The sequence below is a fragment of the Solenopsis invicta genome, chromosome 10 (genome assembly GCF_016802725.1).
Source record: "Solenopsis invicta isolate M01_SB chromosome 10, UNIL_Sinv_3.0, whole genome shotgun sequence".
In the NCBI taxonomy this organism is placed as follows: Eukaryota; Metazoa; Arthropoda; class Insecta; order Hymenoptera; family Formicidae; genus Solenopsis; species Solenopsis invicta.
In genome coordinates, this window is record NC_052673.1 from 6,600,643 (window position 1) to 6,613,234 (window position 12,592).

At 35.1% G+C, this 12,592-nt stretch overlaps 1 protein-coding gene across 1 annotated transcript in view; it reads right to left on the reverse strand.

Moving 5' to 3' along the window:
- Positions 1 to 3,328: 3,328 nt before the first annotated feature.
- The window catches only part of LOC105200461 (E3 ubiquitin-protein ligase RNF220), a 197,511-nt gene continuing 188,247 nt past the window's right edge, over positions 3,329 to 12,592 (reverse strand). Inside the window, exons 5-8 of the mRNA XM_026138879.2 lie at positions 12,171 to 12,438; positions 10,218 to 10,735; positions 6,636 to 6,710; positions 3,329 to 4,466 (exon numbers count right to left, since the gene is read on the reverse strand). Coding sequence (XP_025994664.2) covers positions 4,395 to 4,466; positions 6,636 to 6,710; positions 10,218 to 10,735; positions 12,171 to 12,438 — 933 coding nt within the window. The 3' untranslated portion in view covers positions 3,329 to 4,394. The remainder of the gene's footprint in view (positions 4,467 to 6,635; positions 6,711 to 10,217; positions 10,736 to 12,170; positions 12,439 to 12,592) is intronic.

Here is a 12,592-nt window from a genome sequence, read left to right on the forward strand (position 1 = left end):
AAATTGTATATCCATTTCAAAAAATTCGAAAAAAAAATATTTAAAACAAAGCTGCAGGCGTTTTCTACTTGCTTGATATTATTGCATCGTTCCATCTACAGCGTTTTTAAAAAAATGAAGAGTTTGCGGCATCACACGACACACGTCTGAAAATATAATAGATTTATATTATCATCGTGGTGTAACAGAAAACGCAATTCTCTAACGGATATTGTTGAGAAATCTATAAAAAGTCGATATTTCAAATTTCGCTGTACTGTCTTTCTAAACGTCTTTGGGAGCTTCATCTGCATTTTATGCGTCTTTTATCCGCTGTTATTAAGATCGTCTATTTATCCCCGCGTTCTTCCGTGGGTCTATATCTACGATATTACCCTCCTTCGTGCGCAACAAAGTATCGTCGACAGTTCGACGGTAACGCGCCGAGCGTTTCCATTTCTATGCAGCAGAATGGAATAGAGTTCAATGACTCGGAAAGGCGGCAGAAAGGAGGTGGAGGTGGTGGTGGTGGAGGAGGAGGAAGAGGCAGAGGCGTCTTTCGCGGCGTTCCGCGGGATTGACTGCGGGCAGACGAGCTCGGGGCGAGCTTCTCGCGCGTGAACTCGCGCGTATAAGTAGGAAAATGCGTCGCGGACACGATGGAAAGCACGATGGAGAGAGAGGCGGAGCTTTCACCGCCTCCACCTACGAACGAGCCCACCTTTCGCGGGAGGTATGTCGCCCGGCCGGGTTTCCCGGACCTTTTCCGCGACCGTGCTCCTCTCTCTCTCTTTTTTCGTTCCCACCACCATCGTCCACCTCTACCTCGGGGAGCGGCTCCGACATTTTCCTTTATCGACTACCTCTTACCGGTGATGGTGAATTCGCACCAGCTAGCCGGGTTTACCTTCTTGCAGTCTTATCTTCTTTAGAACGCGCTTGTAGATAAGTATGAAGACAGCTGGGAGTGGCTGGCAAAGTGTTAAATATAAGAAACGCAATGGTTAGATTGATTTTTCAAATCGAACGAATATGATCGGATTAATGTTGAAATAATGATAAACGCGGAGCAAGAATTCGAACAAGGCTGGAGAACGTCAACATAGTATCTTGGAGCGATGATAAAAACGGATTAGCGTGTAACAAATAGCATCGTAAAGATTGTTTGTGCATGAATTAGCTTGCGAATATACATAATTGCTAGTTGTTCATGTAACACGTTATTGAAACTTTAAAAGGTTCTTGCGAAGGAATGTTCCCGTGAAAAATAAATTCCATCAATCACAAATTCATCATGAATCAAGATTCCTACATATGTATATCGTTGTCCTCTTTTTTTAAAATTTTACTCTTCTTCATCGAAAAATTGCCAGAAATTATCTTTACAGATGTTTTAGTTCAACGAAAGTGACGGTTTCCTAATGGTAACCGTAACGTGACCACTAATTAAGCTCCAAAACGGGTAGCCCTATAAACGGTATGATCGACGAATCTCCTTCGTACACTTTCTCCTTTGATTACAATACCGCCACATTTTGTTAACGCGTAGCCATTTCGGACAAAGTAGATGAGGACTCCATAGATACTCTTTTTGCCGCGCAAGAGTTCGCGTATCGAGCCACCATCTTGCTGTGCGGTCTTCTCGCTCTTGTACCTCAAAGTGCATCCCGCCTGCGCCCAGCAGACTGCAGACTCTTTCCCTCCCTCTTCGCGAATTCGCCCGTGCGGATCCATACGGAGCGCGACACCGAGCTCCACCTTCGCCGCCACTTTCACCGCCACCGCCTCCTCCACTTCCGTCTTCGCCACCTCTACTTCCGTCTCCGCTATCCGCCCCCCCCCCGTCGTTGCCTATTACGCGGTTCGTAAACCCAACGCGCCATTTTGCGTGACCCTTTTTCCTCGAGGACCGTCACCGCGTGGTGACCTCTTCGCTCTCTCCCCGTGACCCTACCGCGCCGGTCTCACTTCCGCTGCGGCTTTAATCAGAGCTCCTTCGAAGCGAGTACGGCATAGAGCTAAGGCATGGAGATAAGGAACGGAAATTAAACGTTAGACATTTACAAAACTTATACACAGCAGTGTATTTTTAGAAGACCTCTCTCTCTCTCTCTCTCTGTATGTGTGTGTCATTCCTTCGCTTGCAGACATACTTATATACGCGTGACTTCGTTTTATTAAATTATCGACGGAATTAAATGTTATTCAGACTCGTTCTAAATTAATTAAATTTAAAAAACTATTTTTTCGAGTGCGTTATTTATTTTTTAATGTGCCATAGTTTAAAATCGATACTCACTTGAAAAATTTATTTATCCAAATAAATATACTGTTAATTAAGTAAAAAAGCTTTTAAAAAAAAGGTCGATATTATTGTATTCCAAAGAATTTCATTGAAGATCCGCATAATAATTTTATATTTTCTGTTATTTTCGGTTTTAGCCACTTATCTGTACATACAATTATTACTAAAAAAACTTAATTATTTGTCTACACGGAAAGAACAATTTACACCAAAATATTTAGGGAGGGTACATGTATACACTCACCGTTAGTTTTTTTGCCAAACAAACTAATCTCTGTATATGTGTATGTACGTGTGCGTGCGTGTAAGGGAGGGGTATTGTGATGACGAATCAACGTCAGATATCGATAATAAAATTGTAATTTTCCAATTCTTTGCGTATAAAATTTTTTACTTCACTCTGCGTTATTGTATTTGTAATATTTTAATTGTGGAAAAAGATTTATGATTCTATGTAATTAACAAAAAGATTACTTTGTGTGAAAAATATCGCATTCAATCGGTAAAATAACCCTCCTCCCTATCGCCAACATTCTCTTACAAATTTAGATACAGATTTGAAAATAATTTTAATGGACCATTAAAATAATCATAAAAAAATTTAAGTATAATGAGCAATGTTGCAAAAAATTTATGACATTTTAGGAACTCCAGCTTTAAACGTGTATAATTATTTTCGGATCTGTATCCAGATAAATTTTTAGATTCTTTAGAACGTAAAACGTTCTTTCCGTATAACTATTTTGAAGTATCCATAATTTTTCTGGCAATGTTTGTAATTTCGTATTAAAAAAAAAAATGATATGGTAACATACTCGTATGTTATTTCTGTAACATTTTGCAATATTTTTCAACATTTTTTGATGTTTTCTCAGTTGACAAATGGAATATTAAATTATTTGAATGCCGAATATCAAATAAAGAAACGATAATAAATAAATTGTACATACCTGTGATATCTTCTTCTCCTGCGAAAATATCTGAATCGTCGATTTAGCCGGGAAGAAAAAAATATAATTCGGGACAATAATGCAGAACGCGCAATTGTACATTCCATGATCGTTTTATTTCGATTACAGAACAGCGATCGGGGGACTTACTTCTCTTCTTGATCCGTTTAGTGTATTTACATTAGCTCGCTGGTGCATTCGCGAGAAAGATTGGTTTGGCGATGATCTAAAAGTTCTGGTAATTATATGATCGACGTGCGTCGAAAGCCGATCATTTTAGGAAAAACGTCGCGTTCAAAGAAGAATTCGTTACATAGTCGTAAATTCCGTACAAATGATTCGTGTCGGAAAAAAACAAAGTTACACAGCCAATCGGCTTTCTTTCACATCGTCCTTTCGTGTAATCTTAAGATTCCTTAATCCTCATTTGCAAAACGAAGATATTGTAAGAGCGTACGACGTGACTTTCGTCGATGCGGATCGGTGTCGCCCGCTCCTCGCAGTTTTGTTGCATGTTTAACAAACGATTCTCCGTTACATGCTTAATCCACGTTTCCAATATAATTTGAGGCGTATATTTATAATAGGTACTTAATGATTGTTCTATAATAAATAATCATTTCATAAGTCTGTTGAATTGTAAAAACTACAATAAAAATTGAGTAAAGTATCAAAACAATTATGATTATCATTCAAACGGAGTATACCGTTTCAACGAAGTCGTAAAAATAATCGTTCAATTAAAATAATAGTAATAAAAATATTCTAATTGTGATTTCAATAATAAACAGAAACAGAATACTTAGCGTGGCAGAAAGTGTTCGCGGGAAAGTTCACAGGTTTCGGTGGAAATGGCAAGTTCGTAAATGTAAATGAATATGTCGGCCGCGATCGTTGTGGACGTGCAAAACTGCGCCGGGTCATCCTGGAGCGACGCTCGGTTGATGATCATTAAGAACTAACAGAGTTAATTTATCTAGCTCTAAGATGCATAAACGTACATGTTAAAATCCTAGAGAGTTAATTTACGTAACGCAGAGAAATATACAAGTATTTACAGGAGCGAGAGTAACGCTGCGCGGCTGATCCCGAATCCCTGGGATGGCTGGGGGAGAAGAGGAGGGAGAACACGAATCCTGAGGGATGTCGAGCCAGCTCGTTCACATGTAGATGCGTCGCAAATCGGACGGCGACGTTATCATGTTGCATTGCGGACAGAGCTTCTTCGCGCCCTGTAACAGCGATAAGAAACCTCGTTTCTCAACAGGCTTTACGAAACCAAGCTGTTTGACAGAACTCGCAACAAACTTTGAGAATAGTCAGCAGAATAGAGAATAATTGAATATATTAATCTTAAATAGATTGACAGAATGCCAGGTAGATGTACAATATTGATACAAATTTCGATGAATATACTGACGATCGAAGATCAAATTAATAGTTGTAATTGTAATTACTCACAAGAAAAAAACACGAAAGTGTCGTCCTTCGATTTTGACGAGCCTTTAATATATTGTAATTGTAGTAAGGATTAAAATAAGAGACACGTATTTTTTTTATACGCCTGTTTTCACTTTTAAGAGGTGAAGCGCCTTTTGAAGAAAATCAGTATTTTTCTTTCGAAACAAATGTCGTTGAAATTATAAGATATATAAAAAAATGTTCTGAATGAAAGTTGAATAGCTTGAAGAATACTTTGTAACACTGATAACAAAAACTTTTTTTAATTTTAAATTGAAAAATTTTTTTAATTAAAAAAATGTTTTGAATTGCTATTATAAAATACTCTTCAAGTCATTTGACTTTCAGTCAGAGCCTTTTTTTCTATCTCTTATAGTTTCGACAATATTCGCTTCGAAAGTAAAATATCAGTTTTCTTCAAAGGGATGTTTCACCCCCTAAAAGTGAAAATGGGCACGTATAAAAAAATATGTGTCCTTTATTTTGATCAGTACTGCAACATATTAAAGGTTCGTCAGAGGACATTTCTGTGCCTTTCCTTGTTAGAAGACAATTAAATGCAGAGATCTGAAAATTAAAATTACTTGCATAGAGGAAAGTCACCAATATCGACAAACAACTTTGTTTTTAGATAATATTTCTTAAACAAAAGCTGAAAGTAAAATTTTATAACATAAATACAAATTAGAAAGTGTTTTCTATCAGTATAGCAGTTTTTATAACATTGTTTCGTATTTTGTAATAATTAATGTAATAGTAATATTACATAATAATAGTAATAAGTAATTAATTTTGTAACATAACCCAAGAAGAGCGAATGAGAAATTAGATCCTAAGACCGATTAAGGATTAATGTATATTTTGATAATTTTTATACATTTTATTTGATTATGTTGTTTTGTAGACTAATAATGAATTTCTTTTTAGCATACAAGCTTTCTTTTCGATTGTTAACTTGAACACGGCGCGACATTGAAGATTAAAGTTACCATAGAAGAGGTTAACAGACATAGAGTCGGTTTCATCAACTCCGTTAACTTGCGCTGCATTCCGAAATTCACTGTAAGTACTGAAAATCTACAATTCACGATACATTTGTTATAGATGTTTAGTACTCTGAGTGAATGATGGAACGCATCCTTGATCGGTCGATTAAATTCAAGAGTTGCCAATTGAAGACTAATCATCTTGAATTTAAATTTTTTTCTTGTCTAAAAACCTGTTATGAAATTTGTAAAATTAATTTATCGAAATGTGCTGTATTTATATTTCAAAATAAAATTTTTCTATTATCATTTACATTCTATATATATATTTTTTACCATGAATAGGTTAAGAATTAAGATTTGAGGTCATGCCATTGATAATTCAGTTGACAAAATTAATCGATTAAAGTTAACGACGGTAATGAAATTGACCCCTATGATTGGTTCTCGGAAAGGTACCGATTTATTCTGTACAGCAATTTTATGTTTCAAATTACGAGGAAAATATGAAAGAGAAGAATAAACAAAACTATAAATATGTAAAATTCTATTACTAATAATATTAATACTCATTATTGTTTAAACAGTTTATGCAATTTGTAAAAGAAAATCGCACACATTTTTTTTTGCTTTTCAAGAAATCGTTTTTAGCAGATTTTAATTATCCAAATAGATGATATTTTTATTCAGTATTAATACAATGTAACGTTTATGTTTCCGAGAAATAAGAAAGTGCCGCTTTAGAAGCACTATGCCAGTACTGGCAATTTTCCTCTATTGATATATATTTACAGAAAATTCAGCAATAGACTACATTATATAAATTGCGCGTTAAACGTCCAAAATTATACCATAGGTTTAAATAATTTAATTATTTAAAATACCTGAAAGATAATTAGGCATTGAAAGCATATTGGTTTCGAAAGCATATCACTATAAACAATTAACACTTACCAGTGTATGCAACCAGCATTGCTCGCAGTGTACGTGCCAGCAACAAACCGAAGTGACCGGCTTTTTGTATTGCTCCTGAAATGGAGTATGTTTGATAAGATAATTGGCGAATTCGCATAGCTCCACTTTTCACACATGCATGTCAATATAAAAAAAAATATTAACCGTGTACATATATCCCTCCACTTATGGCAATGTTACGTTTCGAAACTGCCAGTATACAATATGTATGCTCGTATAATACGTACATCATTTAAACTGACACATATAAGTGGTATTGTTTTATACATATAAATAAAATATTATTCATGAAAAATAATTATTTTATTGATGACATTGATGTGATTGATTTCATATTCGATAAAAGAATTATTTGACTTGAAAAATACTTATTTTATCATTGTGTTGTTACACTATCGGTCCAAAACATATTTGTAATTATTTTATTACTAAAATGATTACAAATTTTAATTTAAAAAATAACAAAATATAACTTTTCTTAAGAATATAGTTTTTAATATACTTATACAATACAACTCTACAAATCTAAATAACTCCGGTCCCTTATTCATCTATTTAAAGTGGTTAAAAAAAATCCATAATCATGCTTTTAAGTTTCTAGTTTTATAACAAATGTTTCTTATTTTGGTAAAAAATAACATGTAATATAATTTAATTACCGAAGATTGATCACATATTGGATAAAAGAATTATTTGACTTAAAAAATTGTATAAAAGTTTTTATAATAAATGCATATAAGAAAGCATAACTTAAAAGTTTTCTAGTTTAGGTACAAACTTTGAAAAAAATACAGGAATTCTAAATTTTTCAAAAAGTATAATTATTCGAGTACATGAAAATAAGTGATTTTCAATAAAAGGTAAAATAAAAAAAATCGAGAGTCGCAAAAAGTATTTTCTAAATATTTTGATACAAAAATAACATCTGTTTCAAGAAGCTCAACATTGTCTTGCTAGCAAATATGCGATTCAATTCTGTTCTTCAAATCCTTTCTTTAAAAATATAATAAATAATTTTTCTTTAGAAAAAATAATTTTTACAACAAATAGACATTAAGATATTAATTTAGAATATTTTTACTCTATTTTTAGAGTACATACAATGATTATTACAATTTTTTTTTACTTTTTACTTTTCACAATCAATTTGATGCTGTTTACAGAGAGATCGACGGTTTCTGTATCTCTACCGCATAAAGATTCCTTCCACCACAAATTTTTGTTTTACGAAAGGTTACGGGAGTCCAAGATTTCGAAAAATTGCCACAGATAGAAATCAGTCAAACACGAGTTATTCAAATTTATAGGAAAAGGGATAATATTTGATATAACAAAAAATTTAAGCTTAAACACAGATTAACTTTCAACAGGTAATTGAAAAACAAAATTACCGTGACGCGCATGCGTCTCAATCGTAAGTCTGAGAATTCGTAAGAGTCGTATTCGAAGTAGTCGTAAGTAGAGGGATACCTGTATAAATTTACTATATCACCAATTTAGTTAATTAATTGGCGTATGCGACATAATTGGTTTTTGAAGCATATCGCGCCGTCTCGAAATCGAGAATTTAACGAGACCTTACTTTCTCATTAGATTAATGCTAAGCGGTGGGGATATCAGGTCCGACTTTTCGCAAGCGATAAAGACGCGACGAGGTGCATAGATAACGAGAGATAGATTTAATAGATTTATCGCGAGATCGGTGGTCGGATATCGGCGGATATCGGCGTTCTTTAGCGGCCGTTCTCTCCCGGCGGGTTTTTCACGAAATGAATTAAAGCAATCGTTACTCGTTACGTAAGCATTCCTCCCAGGAACGACAAACACGCCCGCCGTTTATTCTGGCCGGTAACGACCGTAGGGTCGATATACCTTTAGCGTTTTACTGCCACCACGTTACGAGCAAGATCGCCGTCTTATCTCGCGCGGCGAGTTCCGCGTGAACGCGAACCTATAACGAAGTAGCGGCGAGTCGGCGGACAGGTAATATCGCATCGACGATGGAAACACTGAGCGGCGGCATTACACGTAATGCTCCTTCGCTACTTCGTTAATTCGTATACGAGCGGAGCATTAGGAAATAATTTATTTGACGATCTAAATATTTCAGGCTGTCGCCGATGGGAAAGCGCGGTTGAATTTTATGCGCGCGGATTTTATACGCAGTCGCAATTATTTACGAATTGCGAAACGCACATTTTCAGATCACGAATGAAATAATATGTATAATGCAATATTACAAGGAATAATATAAAATACGTAATAATATAAAATACGATAAAGCGCGCCGTTTTTCCGGCTTATTTTTCGCATGTCCAATTTGATTTTTCACAATATTAAAACCAGCAAGTTATCTGTAGCGAATGAACTAATTACGGTGACTCAATTACAATCATATGCCATATTAGCGTTCGAAAGTTAATCGGTTCAGTTTTTACATTCAATAATCGTTTTCAAAGAGCGAAACCTAATTTTTATCATTACGATTGTTCCGTTCATTTCGCGAAGCGTATTATTTGAACGAAATTGTTCTGTAAAATGTCAATTTCAAGCAATATTTTTTGTTCGATTCTGTTTCCTTTTCTTAAAAATCTAGAATTGTATATAAATGCATTTTCAATTATTTCCTAGCAGTAGTGTCACATTATTTTTTAGAAATTATTCCACGATTTATCTTGAGATTCAAGAATGTTAAGGAGGCCTTCTCGCTTTGGATATCATTTTTATATTATTTTAAGAAAAAATACAAGCTATTAATTTTCTTAATTTGTACACTTACTCTTTAATATTTAAAATATTCATTACAACTTTTTTCAAATATTAGGAGATATTTTTGCCAATTATTCATCCATTTGTATAGGCATGTCAAAAAAATTCCGACTCTCGGTAACAAATTTTGTGTTAAATTTAACGTTTTCAAAACGGTCTATCAAAATTTTTGTGTTAATTTAATACAAGATGAGTATGTTATAAAGTAACATAAATATTATGTAATATAGATTAACACAAAATATATTACGCTTTGAAAAGAAATTGTGGAAGCATATTTTATTAGTAAAATTTAACACTAGATAATAATACGTTAATATTTTATATATTAAAACTACATTATTTTAACGTTATTTGTACATTTACTCATAAATTATTATTTCAACACTAAGAAATGTTGAATATCAATTTAATACAAAATATTCAAATAATCACACAATCAAATTATGTTAAATTAATACTTGGGCATATTGAAAATTTAACAAGGCCTTTAAACCATACAACTTTTGTTAAAAAATTTTTTTTCTGTCTCTTTTACTTTCGACGATATTTGTCCCGAAAGGGAAATAACGTTTTTTTTTCAAAGGGTATTTCACCCCCTAAACATGAGATTTCGCCGATATAAAAAAATACGGGTCTCTTAGATTTTCGTGTTTAACAACATATTTCAAGAAGAATCAAATTGGCGCCGGACACCCGTGACACGTCCCTTGTAAGTGTCGGAGTATCTCTCGAGTCAGAGACACGACTCAGAATTCTCGCCTCATTCGTACACGAGATTAATTAACTCACCATGCAGATGAGACACTTGAAGGGTTGTCCGCGCATCTCAGCCTCAAGTTCACGGATGCGGCCGCGAAGGGCCTCAACGACGGGTGTGTCGCCGTCTCTCCTGGGCGACACGGAGGCACCTTCATCGGGATCGTTTTGTTGGGTGACGGGCGTCGCGGCGCCCGGTTCCGGCTTCACCTCGATCAGGCCTTGCGCCGTCAGTGCGGAGTCAGGGGTCAGCTGCTGCGGCGTGTGCGGTGCATTCGGCGAGATGACGGCCTCGCGAAGCGCGTCGCGCTCTTTCTGTTCTCGCGGCGTGCCGTCGACCCGCGGCGCGACCACGTCTGCCTCGGAATACTGAGCTGGTCCGAACTCTGCGGCGTCGTCGCCGTCGACTACCAGATCAACGTCTTCGTCTTCCTGATTGCCGCCCCCGCCCCTGGCACCGCTACGGTTGCTCGAGGATGTGGCGAGGCCTGCGGCTGCGAAGCAGAGAAGCGACGATCTCTCAGCGCGTTTCGGCGAACGCGTAGTGAAAACTTTTGAAGAGAAAAAGCAAAAGGCACGTGTTACACCGAACAACTTGAATTTTACTTTTATATGAATTTTTGTTTCACCCTGGATCAAAGATTCTTTATTCTATGACAGTCTGCACTGGTCTTATTAATTTTTCCAGAAAAATAAAAAAAGTAAAAAAACTATGTTTTTTTTCCAAAAAATACGAATGTGATAATGAGAACGGATTTTATCGATACATTACTTATTTAAATAAAGATAACATTATCTTAAAAGAATTAAAAGAAAAAATGCGTAAAATTATTTTTCTCAAAATTTCCAAAAATTTTTCCAGATTAAGAACACTAATTCACACAAATGTGTTCTTAAATATACGATATGTACAAAAAAGATGTAAGATTAAGTGTTAGAAAAAAAGAGATTGTAACACAAAATTGTAAATACTAGGATTTTTTGGTTAGCAAAATGTGTCATACTTTCAGAATATAATGTAGAGTAATTTTCCTAGAAAAGTTATTTAAAAAATGTCTAAATTTGTAATTGGTATTTATAAAGTATATTGTTGCTATAGAAATGTCAATCTTGCTAATATCGATTTATATTAATTTTAATCCTTAAACACATTTGGGGGTCAAGGACATCCCCTATGAAGTTTTGATCGATTGCTGTGTGAAGACAGAATGAGATAAGAAGTTCGGACTAGGGGATAAAAAAAGCTTAAAATCTCCTCTTTTGATTGATATGGTTGATTTAAAAAAAGTGGTTTTTTATATATCTAAAAGCACCTCATATTTTCCGTGTTACATAATTATACTTTTTAAAACGAATAACAATGCCATAATTTTTGTCTAAAAGTATGACATTTTAGCTTTAAGAACGCCATATTTTAAAGTCCTTAAAAGTTTTTTGTTGTAATAATATAATTTTTTAAAGAAAAAACAGATTTTTGAACAATTTTTCATTTTTGCTTAATGGATTTTCCTTTATAACATCACAATAAATCATTTTTCGGCAACGCCGATTATACAGTCATATTTCTGAGATTCTGAACTTCTATTTGAAAAAAAGATTGTTAAAAGATATTGATTGGAGCCAATGTTATAGCTTCTCAAAGTTGAAAAAGTCTCCCAAACGGGGAAACGTGTTTACGCATTTTACGGAATCGGTGTGTTTAAGAGTTGAGAAGCACAAAATGATTTTTTCATGTCGAAAAGTAAACTAAATGTTAATCAATTGTGACTTCTGTCGTACAATTTGTAATTATCGTACAGCATATATTTATTTTAGCCTTTCGCATAAATATATTTAACATTCTATTGACCTGGCGTTTTTAAGTAAATATAAAATCGTATATTATATGTGCTTAATAACCGCAAATTTAATGCAAATATTTGCACATTTCTGTGCATAACATAATAAATATGCGTGTAATTTAGTACGTAAATGCAATGGACTCACCGGAAAACCCTCCGACGAGCATAGAAGTGGCGCGCACTCTTGTCTGGCCAGCCCACTCGTACTCTTCGTATTCAGGATCGCCCTCAACGTCGACCTCCTCCTCGTCGACATTCGCGTTTTGTCCAGCCGGGTTTCCGTTGTTTTGCTTGTTCAAGCATCGGTCAACATGCTGATTCAATTCCTCCGGGGTGCCCGACAGTCTTTCGCTACAAACCGGACATGACGCCTCGTCCGCTTTTCGCTTTCGATTCTTAACGCGTATTCTGGCCTGCGTATGAAAAAATTGCAACGTGCATATTCTTATTATAATTAGTAATTGCAACACTTAACTTGACATTTTCCTTTGATTAGTCAATCTCATCGGATTCAACCTATTCTCACGTAGCAACAAAGTGTGCAATTATGCACCTCTTTCTTTATTG